At 43.1% G+C, this 23,952-nt stretch overlaps 1 protein-coding gene across 2 annotated transcripts in view; it reads left to right on the top strand.

Moving 5' to 3' along the window:
• The window catches only part of LOC120052352 (pleckstrin homology domain-containing family A member 7-like), a 174,964-nt gene extending 153,071 nt beyond the window's left edge, over positions 1–21,893 (top strand). For both annotated transcript variants that reach the window (XM_038999208.1, XM_038999207.1), the window contains 13 exons: positions 77–157; positions 427–576; positions 1,087–1,188; positions 1,352–1,463; positions 1,818–1,945; positions 3,509–3,703; positions 9,361–9,457; positions 9,609–9,700; positions 12,793–13,026; positions 16,118–16,330; positions 18,170–18,303; positions 18,829–18,974; positions 21,295–21,893. In XM_038999208.1, coding sequence (XP_038855136.1) covers positions 77–157; positions 427–576; positions 1,087–1,188; positions 1,352–1,463; positions 1,818–1,945; positions 3,509–3,703; positions 9,361–9,457; positions 9,609–9,700; positions 12,793–13,026; positions 16,118–16,330; positions 18,170–18,303; positions 18,829–18,974; positions 21,295–21,320 — 1,710 coding nt within the window. In that variant the 3' untranslated portion in view covers positions 21,321–21,893. The remainder of the gene's footprint in view (positions 1–76; positions 158–426; positions 577–1,086; positions 1,189–1,351; positions 1,464–1,817; positions 1,946–3,508; positions 3,704–9,360; positions 9,458–9,608; positions 9,701–12,792; positions 13,027–16,117; positions 16,331–18,169; positions 18,304–18,828; positions 18,975–21,294) is intronic.
• The last annotated feature ends 2,059 nt before the right edge of the window (positions 21,894–23,952 follow it).

The following is a 23,952-nucleotide window of genomic DNA, read 5'->3' as shown; positions in this document are numbered from 1 at the left end:
TGTGATAGGGGTTGTAGGAAAGATTGAGAGCCACTGTGGACAGTAACGGCCCTTTCTGTCTCTCCCTGGCCTACAGGTGAAACTCAGTGGGTTATGTGAGCAGGACAAGAACCTGAAGGAACTGGAGGTCCGGATCAGCTCTCTGAAGGACGATAAGGTACTGGATCTTCATCTCTATACTCACATACAGTCTCACAGCATTGGGGTCCATTTTAATTATAGGAAGTCTATGTCCATTCAATGTATGAGTTGTTAAAAAAATATCCTCATGGAAAGTATTTGAGGTTAAAGGATATTATTTTGTATGGTTTTCCTTCCACTTTGACAGAAATACCCACATTGTGTGAGTTTCCCGTACTGAGTTGAAATGGAATTTACCTCGACCCTGCTGTCTCTGATATTGACCTCTAACCTCTGACCCATCAGGACAAGCTGGAGTCGGTTCTGGACCTGTCCCGCCAACAGATGGAGCAGTACAGAGACCGGCCGGCCCACCTGGAGAAGATAGCCTACCAGCAGAGACTCCTACAGGAGGACGTGGTGCACATCAGGGCCCAGATCTCCAGAGTGTCCACGGTAAGATTATCAAACACCTGTGAGTGTGTGTGTGTGTGTGTGGGACACTCAGAGGAGGCTGGTGGGAGGAGCTATAGGAGGGCCGGCTCATTGTAATGGCTGGAATGGAGTTAATAGAACGGAGTCAAACGGGGTTTCATGTGTTTGTGTTTGATACTATTCCATATATTCCCTTTCAGCCATTACAATGAGCCGTCCTCCTATAGCTCCTCCCACCAGCCTCCTCTTGTGTGCATGGGTGTGTACCCTGATTCACGCTATAAGTACTGGCCTGGTTACGTATCCACCATAGTTACTAGCACCGTGCTGGAAATGACAATATGAAAAGAAACTACCCGAGCCAGCACCGTACGGTTCGGATCAGCCCTACATGGTGAATCGGGCATCTTTGTGTGTGTGTGTTAGTTACATGCAGATCCTAGTGTATGGTCTTCTGTGTCGTTCTGACTGACACATTCCGAGGTATGTGTTCATGAAAACTCTTACCTCGCTGCCTTATGTTTTGTGTAGGAGATGTCCCGGGCCTGGGAGGAGTACAGCAGGCTAGAGAGCTCAGTGGAACAGCTGAGGACCGCGCTACAGACCACCATGAACTACAGCACCACCTCTCAGGTCAGAATGGGTACTGCACCTCAACATCACAGCTCAGTGCGCACACAGTGTTGTTATTCACTGTCTTGAAGAGTGTTCGGTAGATGGGTGTATCTACTGTGAAAATACTGTTGTGTTTTATAGCACAGTAGCAACCAGCTAAAGCATGTGTTCGAAATTCTAGCGGGAGAAATCGGAGATAAAGCGGGAGCTGTGGAGAATGGAGGACGTGATGGCAGGGCTGAGCGCCAACAAAGCCAACTACAGGATCACCATCAACTCAGTGCAGAACCCAGGTGGGAGAATTATCAACTGCCCAGAGACTTCCGCCAACTATGTTTTACCATATTTTACTCAGTTGAATTCAAATATAACAACTTTGTTCGTCCCCTTGGGGGAATTCCTAACTACAATACACTACATGGGAGACAAACAACCATAGTAGTTTTCCATACCAAATAGCTAAATCTAGTCTCCATGTACCATGTGCTTCTGTTACAAAAACAGCGATACCTTCATATTCTAACACTTACCATGACAGACAGAAAAGCACAGAGGTCAGTCATAAGTTCGTTCTTGGCCTGTGTGTGGATATGAATGCGGATACGGATGCCCGCTTATTCATTTGCTTGTGCATTTTCTTTCCCCAGAGAGGAAGCTAGTGCCTTCGGTGTTGGACCCTGCAGTGCCTTCCCAGTGCCCTACACCCCCACTAGGGGAGGTTAGGCCCCCTCCTCTCAGCTCCTACATACTGCCTCACAACCCTGTGCCAAAGTGGGTGAGTGGAAGTTCAGTTTGTAAATCTGGGTTTACTGGGGGATTAGAACCTGTACATGGACCAAACTCTGTTGTGGTTAGAGTGTCCGCCCTGAGATTGGAAGGTTTTGAGTTCAATCCCTGGCCGAGACTGAAACAATGGGACCTGATGCGTCTCCGCTTGGCACTCAGCATTAAGGAGATAGATTGGGGGTAAGACCCTGCGATATACTAGCGTCCTGTCCAGGGGGTATACTTGTACATTATGTTAGTATTGTTGATCATATTGTTAGTATTGTAGCTACTCCACAATACTAACCTCATTAATAGAGTAGAAAGAAGGAAGCCTGTAAAGAATACAAATATTCCAAAACATGCAACAAGACACTAAGTAATACTGCAAAAAATGTGGCAAAGTAATTCACTTTTTGTTCTGAATATAAAGTGTTATGTTTGGCGTAAATCCAATAGAACACATTACTGAGTACCACACTCCATATTTTCAAGCATAGTGGTGGCTGCATCATGTTATGTGTATGTTTTCTCCTATCACAGCCATTAAACTCTGTATTTTTTAAGTCACCATGGGTTTCTTTCCTCTCAAGCAACTGAGTTAAGAAGGACGCCTGTATCTTTTGTAGTGACTGGGTTTATTGACACACCATCTAATGTGTAATTAATAACTTCACCATCCTCAAAGGAATATTCAATGTCTGTTTTTTTTTAGGTGCCCTTTGCGAGGCATTGGAAAACCTCCCTTGCCTTATTGGTTGAATCTGTGTTTGAAATTCACAACTCGACTGAGGGACATTACAGATAATTGTATGTGTGGCGTACAGAGAAGTTAGTCATTAAAAAATAATGTTAAACAATATTATTGCACGCAGTGAGTCCATGCAACTTATTGTGACTTGTTAAGCAAATGTTTACTCCTGAACTTATTTAGGCTCGCCATAACAAAGGGGTTGAATACTTATTGACTCAAGACATTTCAGCTTTTCATTTTTTATTAGTTTGTAAAACATAGCTCCCCGTTATGGGGTATTGTGTGTAGGCCAGTGACAAAAAAATCTCAATTTAACCCATTTTCTATTCAGGCTGTAACACAACAAATTGTGGAAAAAGTCAAGGGGTGTGAATACTTTCTGAAGGCACTGTATATTAAACAGTAATCTGAATATGAAACTAGATAGACCTGAGTTAGTAGAATGACTCCTAATCAGTGGTGGTGTCTGAAAGCATTACTAGCTGACAAATCTTTAATTCCTCCCTTCCTTGATTCTTCAGTTTCTCCCCTCCCTCTCAATGCTCATTGGAGCAGAGGCTCCAAGGTTCCTGCCCGCAGGCCTCTACCTCCAATGAACTTTGTGGTACTTTCCAATAAGGTAGAATCTCAATTGTATTTCCTTGATTTCTCACATCCTCTCGCCTCCTTCTCAAAACCCATTGGATGAGAAAGTCAGAGGTCCCTCCCCTCTGACCATCTCATCTAACGGTTTTGAGGAGAAAGGATGCGAGGAATCAAGGAAATGCAATTGAAATTCTCGCTAAGTACTAATTGTGACTGGGTGTGGCTCTGGTACAGGCAGAAGATGAGGCTCCTCCCAGGCCGCCCCTGCCCCGCCTCTACGACTATGAAGACCCGCCCCCCACCATCCCACCCCTCCCCAAAGAGGCAGCAGCGGTCGTAAGACACACGTCGGTTCGAGGGCTCAAACGCCAGTCAGACGAGAGGAAGAGAGACCGTGAGGTCGGAGGGTGTGTCAACGGAGACTGTAAGGTCAGGACAAGCCATTATTTAAATGTATTTAATTAAGTCATTTATTTTTTGAGACTAGACTTTTTTTGTACTTCTAAGGTGTATGCTGCACGTAAAAACAGTTCTTCAGCGGGTGCCGTTTCTGAAGTGGAACAGTCAATTGCGGCACTGTATCAAATCACTGCTGTTTTCAGCTGTCACCATTGAAGCCAGTTTCACGGGACAATAATATTGTCATGGCTAAGTGACTATCATACTGTCACACAGCCATTCTATTCCAAACAGCTGTCATCTTTCCTCTTCTATCATGCACTAATCTCTATGCATCTGAGAGAACTGAATAGGCAATATGGTGGAAATGAGTTGCCAACACACCTTTCCTGAAGGAGAGGGTTGAGGAAAAGGCGACAATGTTTTGAAATGAAATGCATCCTTTACCTCACTGAGAGGTAGCGGTTAATTTAAGAGGGTTGTGCCAGTAATCGAAAGTTTGCCGGTTCAAATCCCTCAGCAGACTAGGTGAAAAATCTGTTGATGTGCCCTTGAGCAAGGCACTTAATCATAATTGCTCCTGTATGTCACTCTGGATAAGAGCATCTGCTAAATGACTAAAATGTAAAAATGAGAGTATGTCTGTTATGGTGACCATATTACTGCTACACCAGCAGTCACAAGTCATGACCACAGTTAAAAACCACGTGACCGTTGAGTCATGGTAACTAGGCTTCTCCAAAAATGCATTTGAAAAATCAAATCAAACACTTCATGAGAGCCCTGGCATTGAGTTTGAGCGGAATAGGATCACCTGTTGCCCACCGAGAGCCAGCTCCTCGTAGCTGGTTGATGCATGGAATGAAATAAGTGTTCTTATATGCCCATGTATTTCTATATTTCTATGTATTGCTATAGGCTATGCAATTGCGTGAGAAAACAGAGTTTTGATGGCCTCTATTAAAAAGAGGAGGATCCCATTAGCTTTCTATAGAATGGGCCTACTATATTTATTTCTCAACTTTCCTAATATTAAGCACATTGCTTCGCAACCGGAGTAGCCTACCTGGCTGGCATTAAAATGAGCCGCAGGAAAAACGTCCTCCAGTCGCTATGCAAGTGCATATGGATGCCGTCTTTTCCCCTGCCCCTGTTCCAACAGTTGCATGATAATGTCCCATTCTACATCAAAACTAATGACACAGATATATTATTTAGTATATGTAAAGACAACATTAAATTGATTATAGTCTGATGGGTGAGAATATTATGACTTGTGAATGATGCCCAGCGTGTGCAGTCTAATGCCTCGATCACACCGATAGTGTCATTGCATTGTGGTACACCAGAAGTACATTAGTTTCCAATGGAACGCTGCGTTTGCCTTGCAGAAGTAGTTGCAGTGCGTTCTGTGTGGTGCATACGTTGGATTTATCGAACGTATGCATCAAACTGTATGTGTAGACGGCTTGACAGAAACGGTAGCAGAAGGTGAATGTTGAACTTTTGTTGCACACATATCTAAATGATAATGCGTACTACTTTTGCACAACACACTATCTGTGTGATCGAGGCGTAAGGCAAGATACAGTGCATGCATTTTTGTGACTTTTTCATATCATAGTCGCCAGCATCATGTAGCCTAGCCCATGGGCCTATATGTTTTGATAAGGTTTGTATCACAACTAAAGTGGCCAAATAACTCTAAGCCTAGCCTATAGGCCCAAGACCCCTGGAACAGGGTTGGAGAGCCCATAGCCTACAGAGCCTCGTGAAACAAGACTCCTGGAACAGGGTTGGAGAGCCCATAGCCTACAGAGCCTAGTGAAACAAGACTCCTGGAACAGGGTTGGAGAGCCCATAGCCTACAGAGCCTAGTGAAACATATGTTCTTATAAACCAGTCATTGCTCAATCTCCTGTGAAAACAGAGTTTTGACTGGCCACTATTTAAAAGAGGATCCCAGCTTTCTCATGCTGCTATATTTATTCTTAACATTAAGCACATTAATCCGCTTTACAACCGGTGTAGCCTACCTGGCATATTAAAAACCTGTTACATGTTTTGGGGGGTGGGCCATTATAAATCAAAAGACCAGATACAATTGAGAATAGTCTGATGGGTGAGAATGTTATCAAGTGCTTGTCAAACTGTGAATGAGAGACGGATGAAGTGTGACGTGTGAATGAGAGACGGATGACGTGTGAATGAGAGACGGATGACGTGTGAATGAGAGACGGATGAAGTGTGAATGAGAGACGGATGAAGTGTGAATGAGAGACGGATGAAGTGTGAATGAGAGACGGATGACGTGTGAATGAGAGACGGATGACGTGTGAATGAGAGACGGATGACGTGTGAATGAGAGACGGTTGACGTGTGAATGAGAGACGGATGAGGTGTGAATGAGAGACGGATGACGTGTGAATGAGAGACGGTTGACGTGTGAATGAGAGACGGATGACGTGTGAATGAGAGACGGATGACGTGTGAATGAGAGACGGATGAAGTGTGACGTGTGAATGAGAGACGGATGACGTGTGAATGAGAGACGGATGAAGTGTGACGTGTGAATGAGAGACGGATGACGTGTGAATGAGAGACGGATGAAGTGTGAATGAGAGACGGATGAAGTGTGAATGAGAGACGGATGAGGTGTGAATGAGAGACGGATGAGGTGTGAATGAGAGACGGATGAGGTGTGAATGAGAGACGGATGAGGTGTGAATGAGAGACGGATGAGGTGTGAATGAGAGACGGATGACGTGTGAATGAGAGACGGATGAAGTGTGACGTGTGAATGAGAGACGGATGACGTGTGAATGAGAGACGGATGACGTGTGAATGAGAGACGGTTGACGTGTGAATGAGAGACGGATGACGTGTGAATGAGAGACGGATGACGTGTGAATGAGAGACGGATGAAGTGTGACGTGTGAATGAGAGACGGATGACGTGTGAATGAGAGACGGATGAAGTGTGACGTGTGAATGAGAGACGGATGACGTGTGAATGAGAGACGGATGACGTGTGAATGAGAGACGGATGAAGTGTGAATGAGAGACGGATGACGTGTGAATGAGAGACGGTTGACGTGTGAATGAGAGACGGATGACGTGTGAATGAGAGACGGATGACGTGTGAATGAGAGACGGATGACGTGTGAATGAGAGACGGATGACGTGTGAATGAGAGACGGATGACGTGTGAATGAGAGACGGATGACGTGTGCTTGAGAGACGGATGACGTGTGAATGAGAGACGGATGACGTGTGAATGAGAGACGGATGACGTGTGAATGAGAGACGGATGACGTGTGAATGAGAGACGGATGAAGTGTGAATGAGAGACGGATGAAGTGTGAATGAGAGACGGTTGACGTGTGAATGAGAGACGGTTGACGTGTGAATGAGAGACGGTTGACGTGTGAATGAGAGACGGATGACGTGTGAATGAGAGACGGATGACGTGTGAATGAGAGACGGTTGACGTGTGAATGAGAGACGGATGAGGTGTGAATGAGAGACGGATGAGGTGTGAATGAGAGACGGATGAGGTGTGAATGAGAGACGGATGAGGTGTGAATGAGAGACGGATGACGTGTGAATGAGAAACGGTTGACGTGTGAATGAGAGACGGATGACGTGTGAATGAGAGACGGTTGACGTGTGAATGAGAGACGGATGAGGTGTGAATGAGAGACGGATGAGGTGTGAATGAGAGACGGATGAGGTGTGAATGAGAGACGGATGAGGTGTGAATGAGAGACGGATGACGTGTGAATGAGAGACGGATGAAGTGTGAATGAGAGACGGATGACGTGTGAATGAGAGACGGATGACGTGTGAATGAGAGACGGTTGACGTGTGAATGAGAGACGGATGACGTGTGAATGAGAGACGGATGAAGTGTGACGTGTGAATGAGAGACGGATGACGTGTGAATGAGAGACGGATGAAGTGTGACGTGTGAATGAGAGACGGATGACGTGTGAATGAGAGACGGATGAAGTGTGAATGAGAGACGGATGAAGTGTGAATGAGAGACGGATGACGTGTGAATGAGAGACGGTTGACGTGTGAATGAGAGACGGATGACGTGTGAATGAGAGACGGATGACGTGTGAATGAGAGACGGATGACGTGTGAATGAGAGACGGATGACGTGTGAATGAGAGACGGATGACGTGTGAATGAGAGACGGATGACGTGTGCTTGAGAGACGGATGACGTGTGAATGAGAGACGGATGACGTGTGAATGAGAGACGGATGACGTGTGAATGAGAGACGGATGACGTGTGAATGAGAGACGGATGACGTGTGAATGAGAGACGGATGACGTGTGAATGAGAGACGGATGACGTGTGAATGAGAGACGGATGACGTGTGAATGAGAGACGGATGACGTGTGAATGAGAGACGGATGAGGTGTGAATGAGAGACGGATGAGGTGTGAATGAGAGACGGATGAGGTGTGAATGAGAGACGGATGAGGTGTGAATGAGAGACGGATGAGGTGTGTAGCAGGCAAAAGAAACAGAGCCGAACGCATGCCTTTCATGGGACATCATTAGTTGCATCATGCAGCCTTACAATGTATTAGAAATCAAAACATGTAGCCTAAGGTTTGTGTCACAAAAAAATATCCTTTCTACATACAGCTATGTTCAATTGTATTCTTCTTACTATAAATTAATATAAAATAATGCCACAGGAATTATAAGCAAATCTTATCTGCTAAATGAACTAGTGTAGTCCACAGCCATTTGGCATAGCCACATCAGGGCCTAACATAAGGACGACTCAGAATATGATATTATGTTCTTCTGAAATTGACTACATTTTCTTCATATCACAATGTTTCTTTTGACCTGCTTATATATAAAAATCGTAGGCCAGGGGTTTCCATTTCCAAACTGTGGGGGCGCAAGTTTTTTTTGTTGTTTAAGGGTTTAAACTTACTCTTGAAAGTTGTAATAGTAAAATGCACCAGGTGGGTAGTGCATCATCAGTTCCTCTTGTCATGTCAGTCATTACATACCTTAGAGAGCTATTTACAACTGGTCAGAAATGTCCAGATCAACTAGCCCATGTCACGTTTTCTTTCGTTTTTTTTGCCCATAGATATTGTTGTAAATTTTGTCACGCAAATATCACATGAATACACATTAGACATGGCAAAATGTGTAGAATTGCAGGAAATAAACTTTAAACCTGCAACATATTCTCTCCACCAACAAGAGGGGTGTGAACAGTTTGTGTCACGAACACTGCTTGTGCCCATAGAAATAGATGTGGCGCGTGTGCCGCGCACATGGGGGCTGCGGGATGTTCCCCAATGCTGGAAACGGGGCCCCGAGTGAAAAGGTTTGCCCCTGGTTTAGGCTATATTAAACGGATTTATTACACTTATTAAAATGTAGATGTTCCAAAGGTCAGGATCAGTGGCTTGTAGGTTATTTGTGGAACCCCAGAGATGCTAAATGTGTTTATGTTCATTAACGGTCAATTACAGTAAGACCGGCAGTTATTTGAAGGACAGTTACCAGCTGACAAAATGTCTTGACCACCACAGCCCTAATTAAGAACAATATGTATTGTATTGAGTATTAAGTTGACTCAAACCTCACTGATCTAGTGTGACGTCTGCAGTGTGATTGTTGCTTTAATCTCTGTTGTCGTTTCAGGTGGAGCTGCGGTCGTACCTCAGTGAACCAGAGCTGCCAGGGATGGGCCAGAGCAGCACAGGGTCTGAGGGGGGCTACCAGACCCTCCCAAACAAAGGTATCATCAGCTAGCCTGGAATCCAGACCTGGTTAAGGCTTACGTTCCACTCCTTGCCACTTTGTGTCTTTACAGGGCAGTGGTGCTGTGTCAGAATGGGTTTCCTCCCAAGCATACTCTGACAGTGTTTCCTGTTTCCTGTCCGTCCCAGGTCTGTCAGGCTCATCGTCGCGGCTGAATCAGTCCAGTAATATCTCCTCCTATGTGACCCTAAGGAGAGGAGTGGCCGGCTCAGCAGGGAGGGTGAGTCACCACACAAAGGCTGCGTTCCAAAAGTAGTGCACTATTTAGGGAATAGGCTCTGGTCAAAAGTAGTGCACTGTGTTGGGAATAGGGCTCTGGTCAAAAGTAGTGCACTGTGTTGGGAATAGGGCTCTGGTCAAAAGTAGTGCACTATGTAGTAGAGGTCGACCGATTAATCGCAATGGCCAATTAATTAGGGCCGATTTCAAGTTTTCATAACAATCGGTAATCTGTATTTTTGGACATCGATTTGCTAAAAAAAATATATATATTTTTTTACACCTTTATTTAACTAGGCAAGTCAGTTAAGAACACATTCTTATTTTCAATGACGGCCTAGGAACAGTGGGTTAACTGCCTTGTTCAGGGGCAGAACGACAGATTTTTACCTTGTCAGCTCGGGGATTCGTTTTTGCAACCTTTCGGTTACTAGTCCAACGCTCTAACCACCTGCCTTACATTGCACTCCACGAGGAGCCTGCATGGCAGGCTGACTACCTGTTACGCGAGGGCAGCAAGAAGCCAAGGTAAGTTGCTAGCTAGCATTAAACTTATCTTATAAAAAACAATCAATCTTAACAGAATCACTAGTTAACTACACATGGTTGATGATATTACTAGTTTATCTAGCGTGTCCTGCGTTGCATATAATCGATGCGGTGCCTGTTAATTTCTCATCGAATCACAGCCTACTTCGCCAAACGGGTGATGATTTAACAAGCGCATTGTCGTTGCACCAATGTACCTAACCATAAACATCAATGCCTTTCTTTAAAATCAATACACAAGTATATATTTTTAAAGCTGCATATTTAGTTAATATTGCCTGCTAACATGAATTTGTTATAACTAGGGAAATTGTCACTTCTCTTGCGTTCCGTGCAAGCAGTCAGGGTATATGCAGCAGTTTGGGCCGCCTGGCTCATTGCGAACTGTGTGAAGTCCATTTATTCCTAACAAAGGCCGTAATTAATTTGCCAGAATTGTACATAATTATGACATATCATTAGTAGTGCACTATGTAGGGAATAGGTTCTGGTCAAAAGTAGTGCACCACACAGGGGATGGAACGAGATATGAGTTACATTCCAAATGGCAACATATTCTCTATATAGTGCACAACTTTTGACACAACTTTCTGTCGTCCAAATGTCCATTCTTTAATGCACGTGTCAAACTCATTCCACGGAGGGCCGAGTGTCTGCAGGTTTTCACTCCACCCTTGTACTTGATTGATGAATTAAGGTCGCTAATTAGTAAGGAACTCCCCTCACCTGGTTCTCTAGGTCTTAATTGAAAGGAAAAAATGGAATCAGTTTGACACCCCTGCTTTAATGTTTCCTTGTAACCATATTTATCCTGTGTAAATGCAAGCTTTTCTTTTGGTGCTGAAATCTGTAGTTTTTGATAAATGTAGCATTTTATGCGACCTCTGCTAAGGGAGCCGTTGTTAATTTCAGCAAGAAAAAAAAGCTCACATTTACACAGGACAAACATACACTACATGACCAAAAGTATGTGGACACCTGTTCGTCGAACATCTCATTCAAAAATCATGGGCATTAATATCTAGTTAGTCTCCCCTTTGCTGCTATAACAGCTTCCACTCTTCTGGGAGGCTTTCCAATAGATGTTGGAACATTTCTGCGGGCAGTTGCTTCCATTCAGCCACAAGCGCATTAGTGAGGTCGGGCACTAATGTTGAGCGATTAGGCCTGGCTCGCTCTGTGTTCCAATCAATCAAATGTATTTATAAAGGCCTTTTTACAGCAGCAGATGTCACAAAGTGCTATACAGAAACCCAGCCTAAAACCACAAACACAAAGCAATGCAGATGTAGAAGGTGTCCGATGGGGTTGAGGTCAGGGCTCTGTGCAGACCAGTCAAGTTCTTCCACACCGATCTCGACAAACCATTTATGTATGGACCTCGATTTGTGCATGTGGACTGCTCGGCCATGGAAACCCATTTGATGAAGCTCCCAACGAACCGTTCTTATGCTGACGTTGCTTCCAGAGGCAGTTTGGTATTTTGGTATTTTATTAGGATCTCCATTAGCTGTTGCAAACTTTCCTCTAGGCTCACATTAAAGATATGACAGATAGGAGTGGCTATAGAGTCAGCTACCATCCTCAGTAGCTTTCTATCTAAGTTGTCAATGCCAGGAGTTTTGTCATTATTGATTGATAATAATCATTTCCCCACCTCTCCCACACTAACTTTACAAAATTCTAACTTGCACTGCTTTTCTTTCATTATTATTTTTTTATGCATGTTCGCTGTTGGCATTTCCTTCAAGTTTGTCTACTTTGTCAATGAAGTAATCATAAAAATAATTGGAACTCAGTAGTGAGTGTTGCAACCGAGGACAGACAATTTCTACGTGCTTCAGCACTCGGCAGTCCCGTTCTGTAAGCTTGTGTGGCCTACCACTTTGCAACTGAGCTGTTGTTGCTCATAGACGTTCCCACTTCACAATAACAGCACTTACAGTTGAACGGGGTCAGCTCTAGCAGGGCAGAAATTTGACGAACTGACTTGTTGGAAAGGTGCCATCCTGTGACGGTGCCACGTTGAAAGTCACTGAGCTCTTCTGTAAGGCCATTCGTCTGCCAATGTTTGTCTATGGAGATTGCATGGCTGTGTGCTCGATTTTATACACCTGTCAGCAACGGGTGTGGCAAAAATTGCAGAATCCACTCATTTGAAGTGGTGTCCACATACTTTTCTATATTTAGTGTAAGTACGAGGACATTTTTACAAGTATCGATTGACAGCATCTCAATATAGTTTAAGGTGCAGTCTGCCCACACTCGTCGCCAGTCAACTTCATTGTACTTGTACATTGTGAAGTTGAGAAACTCGGCTATCTTGTCCTAAGACTAAATACTGAATTAGTGTTGAAGATGTCTGTTTTTTCCTTTGTTTTTCCTGTCTTCCTCCTCTCCTTACCTGTCTTTCTCCTCTCCTTTCCTTTCCCCCTCTTCATATCACATTTCTATGGCACTACCCATCTCATATCTCTTTCACTATGTTTCTCTCTCTCCTCACATCATTCTCTCGCTCTCTCTCTCTCTCACGATCTGTCCCAGGAGAGACCTAAGAGTGCCTTGGAGCAGCTGTACTCTTCTGACCAGCAGCCCCAGTCTCTGGCCCAGGCCCCCCGGGGCCGCATGAGTGCTGAGGAGCAGCTGGAGCGTATGAAGAGACACCAGAGGGCCCTGGTCCGCGAGCGCAAGAGGAACCTCAGCCAGGGAGAACGTCACTCCACCACCCATCGTTCCTCCTCCTCTACCAGGCCTCTCTCCTCCACTGACCTGGGCTCAGTACGTTCCCCCCCTCCCAAACCCCGCAGCAGAAGCAGGGACCACTGCCACTGTCATGCCCCTGCTGAACCCCTCACATAGGAGCCACCGCCACAAGCACTTACATGCTAAACGGCTTACGCTAACACCATTCTCCCACGCTCTCCCCATGTGTAACCAATGGCAGTAACATTAGTAAAGTTAGCATCACGCTAAGGGCCGGTGGGGCTGGTGCTAAGCCGGGGCCAGCTAGGCTGGGCTGGGCTGCAGAGCAGTCAGACTGTGTGTGGTGGAGGGTGCTTTGCGGAGTAGGGGAGGGGATATCTGTCAGAGATGGACTGAAAGACAGCGCTGTTCCCCATATTAAGGTGTAGGGGTTGAGTATACCCGATCACTAGTGCCCCCGTGTGGTACCTCACTGACACACTGAATGTATATCAAGGAGAAGAGGTGGGCATCTCTGCCTTCCCTCCCTCTCTGTCACAAGAGAAGAAAAGCCCATTCTATGTACAATTACATTTCTGTACATATACATTTTATTAATTTACTGAAGGATATTTTCAGTAGCCTATACATTTGTAAAATTATATTTTATAGAGATTTGATGAAATGGGGATGGGGAAATGTGTACCATGTTTGAACAAATCAATGAGGAAGTGGTACAAATCATTACCAAACATCCCTGCTCCCTCAATCATTACCAAACATCCCTGCTCCCTCAATCATTACCAAACATCCCTGCTCCCTCTATCTTTACCAAACATCCCTGCTCCCTCTATCTTTACCAAACATCCCTGCTCCCTCTATCTTTACCAAACATCCCTGCTCCCTCAATCATTACCAAACATCCCTGCTCCCTCAATCATTACCAAACATCCCTGCTCCCTCAATCATTACCAAACATCCCTGCTCCCTCAATCATTACCAAACATCCCTGCTCCCTCTATCTTTAGCATTACACGAATGAATCTAATGAAAGTGCCTTTTTTTGCTGATGAATCATAATTTTCTTCTCACAAAATTGCCCATCAACCTCACTTTTTCCACCCTGGTTGTCTTTATGGCATGCTATGGCTACCACATAATCAGATTAATTGAGCCTATGATCGTCAAAAGACGAGGGACATCACATTACAAAGTCTAATATATTATCTAACACACAATCTTAACCAGATTGCTGTGAGCTCACAAATAATAGCTTCAAACTCCTAACAGCATTACTGATCAGCCTTTGTGTTCCCAGCTTCTACTTACAGTTGGCAATACTTACTTCATCAGCTTCTGCTGGTTACGGAGTTTCATTTTGTAGTTCTTCACCATAATAGCCAGAGCTTACACTACTTCTCGTTTTAGACTCTATTTTAGGTAATTTGAATCTGCTCATCTTATACCACACCATGCCACACCAAACAGTCGCTTATTCACACCATTTAGTTGTTGCTACATCAACATTAGCAGAGCCTTTTTAAGACCACAACTAAGACGTTTCTACTTGGCTGTGGTTGACCGCTACAACGGTCCACTTCCATGGTCAAGGTCATAGTGAGAGAGTACTCCAGTCTGAGTACCTTTAATTGGCCTATTTTATCTTATTTACTGCCGATGAAAGGACAGGAAAGGGATAAGCAAAATGGCTGCCGAAAGCCTACCATCAAGGCAGGTGTAAATTCCACCATATTTCTTTCACCCATCCCAATTTGTTTTAAATCAGCAAGGATGAGAAAATAGCACAAAAGAAGGGAAATAATGGACAGCTAATGTTAAATGAATCTGTAAAACGAAGAATCACAACTCCTTCACGCCTGTTATTTTCTAATGTAGAGATCTGCACTCGAGAATAAAGTAACGTTGCTTCTAAAAAATCTTTCTGGCTGTGTTTTTCCATTTGGCGGGGGTTTGATGAATATGTATGCATGCATTTTCCCTGTGATGTGATTTTCCTCCGAGCACAATAGCACATGTGATGCACTTTCTCCTCACAGAATGGGAATACATGCTGATGAGGCCTACACACACTGCAGTGGGAATTATGCACGCGTGGGTTTAAGAGCTTGGACACACAAACAAATACACTCATACAGTACACACACTGTCATACAAACAGATATTTACTCCAAACACAAATGTGTTTATGGGTTTGGAAAAGCAAAGGAGAGTGTGTGGGTTTGTGGTCACAGGTTAATCAGTATCGTTTGGTGGTTGGTTCTGATGATGCTGTAATTCATCTAATTTCCTCATGAAACCAGGACAAAAAAAATACAATGATAGTTTTTATTTTCAGGAAAGCCATTTTTTCTTTTAGATATACACTACCGTTCAAAAGAAGAAGGTCTTTGTTTCTGGCCATTTTGAGCCTGTAATCGAACCCACAAATGCTGATGCTCCAGATACTCAACAAGTCCAAATAAGGCCAGTTTTATTGCTTCTTTAATCCGCACAACAGTTTTTCAGCTGTGCTAACATAATTGCAAAAGGGTTTTCTAATGATCAGTTAGCCTTTTAAAATGCTAAACTTGGATTAGCTTACACAACGTGCCATTGGAACACAGGAGTGATGGTTGCTGATAATGGGCCTCTGTACGCCTATGTAGATATTCCATAAATAAATCTTTCCAGCTACAACAGTCATTTACAAAATTAACAACGTCTACACTGTATTTCTGATCAATTTGATGTCATTTTAAATGGACAAAAAGTGTGCTTTTCTTTCAAAAACAAGGACATTTCTAAGTGACCCCAAACCTTTGAACGGTAGTGTATATGTCAACAGTCCTTCCTCCAAAGGACCATTCTAAGGATTAAAGTTTGAGAAAATCCCTAAAATAATGTTATTCATGGTATTTTTTTGCCCTGGTTTAGTGGTCAGATACAATGTGCCTTTAAAACGTTCCTTCCTAGGGCCCCGAAACTTGATTTTTCTGGCCATGCACTGCGGAAGTCATAGTAAAACTCCTTGTATGCTATTATTTTTTATTTTATCTCACTCGAGATGTGCGTTATGAAGGGGGTCCCTGATGAATTTGCTATCACAAAAGGGGTCCCCGGCCCCAAACCGTTTCAGAACCCCTTCTCTAGTGGTCAGATAAAGTAACTGTTGTTTGTCTCCCCCTAGTGGAGGCGTGAGCAGCAGGACTTTGATTTGCAGCAGGAGCAGAAAGCTCAGGTGGTGGAGCGACAGGGTGCCGAGGGCCAGAGCGACGAGGGGCGTAGAGAGCTGAAGGAAAGGGAGAGGATCCAATCAGATGAGTGGCTCACGGTGATGGCCACGCCCATGAGGGGGACTGACATGGAGCCCCTCGACTACGACCTGGACCTCAGTCGTGAGGTACGTTCATGAATGGCCAATCAATTCTCTCCTATCAACACCCTTATTGATGAATATTATGCCTGTACACATAAGTGGTTAAAAAGGGTAAGTTCAGTATTTTACCTCACCTTGAAAGTAGTCTATGGGCCTGGAGAAACTGTAATCCATCCTTCTTTAAACAGCCACTACAAACTGTATAATACCGAACATCCCCTTTACTACTATGCAGTTGTGGATGGTTTTGAATTAGAGGCTAGCCTGTAGCTCATACTACTTACCATTCAACACATACACAATTAGCATACAAAATGCAGAGTGAACTAATGCTTTCAACTACAATCACATAACCTTGTTTTTGTAGAACCTTATAACTATGCTGAACCGCAAAGTATGAATTTATCTGACCCCAACAATATGACCATGGCCAATCAATTCTCTCCTATCAACACCCTTATTGATGAATATTATGCCTGTACACATAAGTGGTTAAAAAGGGGAAGTTCAGGGGCCTCCCGGGTGGCGCAGTGGTCTAGGGCACTGCATCGCAGCGCCTTCTGAAAGTATTCACACCCCTTGACTCTTTCTACATTTTGTTGTGTTACAAGCCTGAATAAAAACATGATCAAATGTAGATGTTGTCACTGGCCTACATTCAATACCCCATAATGTCAAAGTGGAATTATGTTTGTAGAAATCTTTACAAATGAATTTAAAATGAAAAGCTGAAATGTCTTGAGTTAATAAGTTGCATGGACTCACTCTGTGTGCAATAATAGTCTTTAACATGATTGTTGAATGATTACCTCATCACTGTACCTCACACGTGCTATTATCTGTAATGTCCCTCAGTCGAGCAATGATTTTCAAACACAGATTCAACCACAAAGACCAGGGAGGTTTTCCAGTGCCTCACAAAGAAAGGCAACTATTGGTAGAAGAAGAAAATAACTGACATTGAATATCCCTTTGAGGATGGTGAAGTTATTAATTACACTTTGGGTGTATTGACACACCATCCAGTCACTACAAAGATAAAGGCGTCCTTCCTAACTCAGTTGCTGGAGAGGAAGGAAACTGCTCAGGGATTTCACCATGAGGCCAATGGTGACTTAAAAACATTTACATAGTTTAATGGCTGTTATAGGAGAGAGCTGAGGATGGATCAATAACATTGTAGTTACTCCACAATACTAACCTAAATGTTCATTTTCTATACATTTGCCAGCATTTCAAAAAATATGTTTTCACTTTGTCATTATGGGATATTATGTGTACATGGGTGAGGAAAAAAATACATGTAATCCATTTTGAATTCAGGCTGTAACAACAAAATGTGGAATAAGTCGAGGGGTATGAATACTTTCTGAAGGCACTGTAAACAGATGATTTCTGAATATTGTTCTAAGCCTTAAATTGCAATTCCGCCACTTTTCAACCTCATATTCGTTATCTACAGCACCAAACCAGTGTCTACTTAACTGAAAGAAGTACGTTTCTATGATCTGTGGTTAAAAAGAGAAGAAGAAAAGCCCTAAAAAATGCTTCTCTATGACATCACAGGGTAGGATTGAAAGTTTCTATTCAGAGGCAGGGTATTGTCTTGCTCCCCACTTCACCACGAATCTGTGTTTTGAAAATCACGTTTCTTAAAATGTTTAAACTTTTGACGATGTCATCGGGTAGAATTATTTTACTCAATTTTTCTTCTTCTAAAAACGTAGAATGCGCCGTTTTCACATATGTAGACACTGGTATTGTGCTGGAGATTATGAAAATGAGGTTGAAAAGTGTTGGAATTGCACTTTAATATGGATTTGTTGGTTGACTGGATGTCTTCACTATGATTGGTGTATGTAGCTGTCCAAGCCCCAGAAGGTGCCTATCTCAGAGCGCTATGTGGAGTCAGACCCCGGGGAGCCTCTGAGCCAGGAGCAGATGGAGGAGCGTCAACGCAGAGCAGAACGCATCATAAACATCCTGGCCAAATCCAAGTACTCCTGACTTAGTTTCATAAAAATCTATTTATTTTATATAGAACTTTTTATTACAAAAAGAAATTCAAAGTAGTTTTTAAAAAAAATACGGCAAATTTAGAGTGATCTGGCAGATTCTTGATAAGAAATAGTCGTTTTTTGTGAGAAATCTGGGTACTTCTTATTGGGAGAAGAAAACATATCATAAGCATCGTAATGTCCCTAATCCTGGGTCCACTGGATCCACTGTTGGGTTGTGGCTGATTCAATCCCAGTTGTGACTTAAAACTGGGTCCTAGCTAAAAACTTTAGATCATAACACAAAAAAGTGATCGCGAACATTGTCTTCGTCCCAAATGGCACCATATTCCCTACATAGTGCACTACTTTTGACCAGAGCCTATTCCCTACATAGTGCACTACTTTTGACCAGGGCCGAATTGGTAGGGAAAAAGGTTCCATTTGGGACACAGACTGTATTTCCTTTGGGTTTTGGCCTCTCTTTTTCCTCATGTTTGTATTCCCTTCCCACCTGTGTGTCAGTGTTCAGAACACACATCCGTCGTCTGGTGTGGCTGTCCCACTGGACTTCACTGATCTGGACCTAGCCATGCAGCAGCAGAAGAGGATTATGAATGTGTCTCACGCCTTGGCCTCTGAAGCCTCCATCAAGAGCAAGCAGTTCACAGGTCAGCTCATACACACACATGGACGCGTGTAAAAACACACGTAAACACATATACACTCAGTGGCCAGTTTAATATGTACACCACCCCGTTCACGAAAATGGTTCGCTCATACAGATGTGGCCGTGGCTTCCTATATAAAGCAGGCAGACAGGCATCAAGGCATTCAGTTACTGTTCGATGGAACGTTAGAATGGGCAAAACGAGTGACCTAAGCGACTTTGAGGCAAATAACGTCACAGTACAACAGTGGTGTGCAGAACGGCATCTTGGAACGCACAACTCATCGATCCTTGTCACGGATGGGCTATTGCAGCAGGCGACCATACCGGGTTCCACTGCTAAAAGCAAGAAGAAACGGCTCTAGTGGGCAAATGAGGTCACCAACACCGGACAAATGAGGAGTGGTAAAACATTGCATGGTCCGACAAATCCCGGTTTCTGTTGCATCATGTTTTACATTTACATTTAAGTCATTTAGCAGACGCTCTTATCCAGAGCGACTTACAAGTACATACATTCATACTTTTTTGTACTGGTCCCCCGTGGGAATCGAACCCACAACCCTGGCGTTGCAAGCGCCATGCTCTACCAACTGAGCTACACGGGATCGTGGCAGAGTCAGGATTTGGCGTAAGCAGCATGAGTCCATGGCCCCATCCTGCCTGGTGTCAACTGTACAGGCTGGTGGCAGTGGTGTAATGGTGTGGGGAATTATTTCCTGGCACACGTTAGGTCCCTAGATACCAATTGAGCAACGTTTACATACCCCAAATAATTCAGGCTGTTCTGGAGGCAAAGGGTTGTCCGACCCAGTACTAGATGGGTGTACCTAATACACTGAGTATATATACTACACAGTGTACACACACAGTCTATACACACAGGCTACTCTATGCATGCTGTACACACACAAACACACCCTTTTCCCACTGAACTGCCTACAGTATCTTTGATCCCTTTATAACCATTAATTCATTCCTTCATAAAACACTCCTTTAATATAGCTATAGATGGAGTATCTAGTAGGACATTGATTCTTTCACTGTGCTCCCTTCAGAGAAGCCAACCCAGTTAGTATCCTGATTCTCAACCCTTCTCCCAAAGTGAGAAGTATGGATTTATCAATAGTGGAAACTTCCTCCAGCCAATGCTTGAATCAAATCTATGATGGGGAGTATGCCAGTGCACACTCCTGGAAGAAGAGAATCGGAACAGAGAAAGGGAGACAAATGCAGCACACTCCGGGGTGAAGGATCAGTTTTCCCTCATCATAACCTTAACCATTAGTGTAGAAAATTGGCCCAAAACTGACCCAAGATCAGCGTGTAGGGGCATCTTCACTGTACAACACAGTAATGTGACCCTCTTTCATTGCCCCTGGTTGTGCAGACAGCGAGATTCTGATAAACAGATCTAGTGAAGGTACACTGCATATTCTCTTGAGTGTCGTGGCCTTAAGGTGCCTCTGTGGTGTGTTTGTGTTGGCATCCCACTGGGGCACAAGGTTGAATCAGCCTTGTTTTCACCTCATTTCAACCCCCCAACAAATCGATGTGATGACATTGAAACAACATAAGACGATTTCATCTTTTTTTTCAACCAAGTTTTAACCTAAATCCAATGACATAGTGCAATGTTTTGTTGAATTCACGTTAGACGACAACTCAACCAAATGTAAATCAAAACTAGACGTTGAACTGACGTCTGTGCCCAGTGGGATAGTTGTAGTCTTTAAGTGTAATTTCTGCTCTCACAACTTGGAGTGCTTTGGTGGTTTCTTTTCTGAAGCATGGTGGCTTTTGGTGTCCAAATGTTGTTGGGTCATGTGATGGTGATGTTGTTGGGTCAGGTGATGGTGATGTTGTTGGGTCAGGTGATGTTGTTGGGTCAGGTGATGTTGTTGGGTCATGTGATGGTGATGTTGTTGGGTCATGTGATGGTAATGTTGTTGGGTCATGTGATGTTGTTGGGTCATGTGATGGTGTTGTTGGGTCATGTGATGGTGTTGGGTCATGTGATGGTGTTGGGTCATGTGATGGTGTTGGGTCATGTGATGGTGTTGGGTCATGTGATGGTGATGTTGTTGGGTCATGTGATGGTGATGTTGTTGGGTCAGGTGATGTTGTTGGGTCAGGTGATGTTGTTGGGTCAGGTGATGTTGTTGGGTCATGATTAGAATGTAAAAAGGTTGTGGCTTATTGTTTCCACACAAACAAGCACTGCTTACTTAGGCATTTTGGAAAGAGGGTGGAACTATAGATTGAAGACATCACAGTCTGTATTTTCAATGTCATGAGCATGTTTCCCCCCCCCCTTTTAGCCAAAGCTCAGCTGAACGCTGACTGACCATTGACACGGACGCCAAGGCACCGACAGGACATCCGTGAATGAAAATAGTTGATGGGCAAAGGATCTAATACTAATCATTTTCAGCAATTAATGCCAGAGTGTTGTTTTATAATACTTTTTATTGGAGTTAAAACACGATAATAATGTTTTCTTTTAAAAACCAAAAGGAGTTATTGGAATCTCAACAAGAGCATTGAAACTGTGCGTGTACTTAATGTTAAGTTTGAATTGGAGTTGTGTTTTGCACTTTAATGTTGTGTGTAATTGTTAACACTACTAGTTTTTGCAACAGAATCATTAGCTGTGTTTTTGAAGTGTGGTCTATATTTCTAAATAAATAAGTTCTAAGCAATGTTTTATAGGTCGTTGAGATGGAAACGTAATTATGACATGAATCATATATTTATTTTATTTTGACTAATGAAAGACAATCTTGCACCAAATTGCACCCTTTGTAGCTCAGCACTGCCATGTAACGCTTTTGCCAATCAACTGTATTGTATTATGTGTCATTTAAAAGGGAAATAAACCATAATGATGTTTTATGGAAATAAAGGTTTTAACAAAACATGTTGCCTCATGTCCAGTTCTCTCTCACTATTTAATCATGAACACACTCTTATACGGTCAATGTGTCATAAATCAACTCACTTCAAACAGTAAATGCAAGACGATTCAATCACGAGCATGTTTATTTTGGGCACAATTCTAGCCATAGTGCTGAAGATCGGCTTTATAGCGCGATTGACAATTAAAGGGATCACTCTTAACATTTCCCCCAAAAATGTTATGACAAGACATGGAAAATTACAACATTGTCTCACTAATGCATTTCTACAAAATACACAACATACGCAGCAGCAGATTTGGCAACAACAAAAAAGCACATTATGCATACAGGTTGTAGCATGGAATCATTTTAGCTGAGCATATTTACTTCACACAAAGTGGCCATCAATTCAAAACACACATAACTGACACTGCTCGACTGCACACCAGACCCGAATGCAGTTTGAGTTCTCATCAGAACTGAAAATTAGATCCCGACCCAAGCCCGTAAAGCTTGAAGCCCGAGCCCAGGCCTGGTCTGACATCACAGAAATTAAATGAGCACAAACCCGAGAAAAAAAATGCCAGATGTCTAGAAAAATAAGTATAATGATTTAAATTGGTTTTGAGAACGAGGCGGGTGGCAGCAGTGAGGAGACGAGGAAATAGCCATTGGGCCTAGAAAAAACGTAGAGAGAAAAACTCACCTTAGTTATGATCAACTGAATGATGAAAATATAGGCTAATGCAATTGAAGGCATGTATCAAATTCTTGCTTATCCTGTATATCCCTAAATCATATGCAACCGTTATACACATTTAAAGCAATAGTCCTGTGTGGTCACCTACATTATCATTTCAGCACCTTTTTGATTGGGACAGAGCCTTTGCGCTGCTTTGAGACAAGCATGTGGGACTCGTTTAGATATATCAATCAATGTCAGATTTTTGTTTTCACAGAATCAGTTTGGATATTTGGTAACTATTTAAGCTAAGGGAAATGTTAGGTATATTGATCATCTTTATTCTAGTTTGCTCATATATTAGCTGATCAGAAAATGTGTCTAGCATGTATATAAGTGGATTTTGATCTTCACTCGCGTGAGTAGTCTGTCCTACTCCTGAACAAAAGCCTGTGACTTGTTTGATAATCAATGCGATTTTTCACTGAATCTCCATCTGTATATTTGGTTAATTGATCTCTGGCCGGACAGGTGGAAGTGGTAGCTCATGTATTCGTTTGCTCATCTATCACTGATCAGAAACATCTAGCATGCAATGTAGCCTAAACCAAGTGTATTATTTATCTATTGACTCACGTAGTAGCCTTATATAGAGCCTAGGCTATTTTCCTATCATCCCAATCCCACTGAAACCCAACATCCTGACTCCCCATGTAATTGTAATGGTCACATTAGCATGGGGCTAACACACAAATCTACAGCCATCAACATACTGTTGTCCTGCCCATCTAATGTGCTTCCTTGGGTTTATTCTGATAGACACAAATTAACTGGGATTGCTGGCTGGACAGTCCTGTCTTTAAAAGCTCTTCTACATTATGCATGTCTAAATATCACTATAACTCTGCGCTGTCTCGTATTGCTGCCCATCTGAGAGCTTCAGTAGAGAATGTGATCAACAAATTGTATGAGAGTAGATATGGATTTTAACAATATCCTCTCATCTCTCCGTTATTCATGCACTGATCTGCTATCTGTATAGGCTAATCATCAACTCAAATATTGCCAAATAGGATATTTTGTCATTCGTTGGAGGTTTTCTAGCAAGCTTAGTATCTTTGGTCGTTTGTATGATGCTACAGCCTGCTCTGTGTTGAGATATCCGACTACTGAAATGCACTGAACTAATTGAGGAACATGATAAAGCTCGGAATTTATGAACGGCCTGTTTCACAATTCACAAAAATGTAATTGCTGATCAAAGTTACTCTATCAGTTTCACATAGTGGCCCAGACGAGCCGGCAACGTAGCTCAGGGAGAACCCTGCTATAGTGATCATATTTTAAACGCTTTAAAATGGCCACCTTGGTAGATTTGAGAAAATATTCATCCCTAC

Source organism: Salvelinus namaycush, chromosome 8 (assembly GCF_016432855.1).
Source record: "Salvelinus namaycush isolate Seneca chromosome 8, SaNama_1.0, whole genome shotgun sequence".
Lineage (NCBI taxonomy): Eukaryota > Metazoa > Chordata > Actinopteri > Salmoniformes > Salmonidae > Salvelinus > Salvelinus namaycush.
The sequence above is the reverse complement of the archived record's forward strand: the minus strand, read 5'-3'. Positions and strand labels throughout refer to the sequence as shown.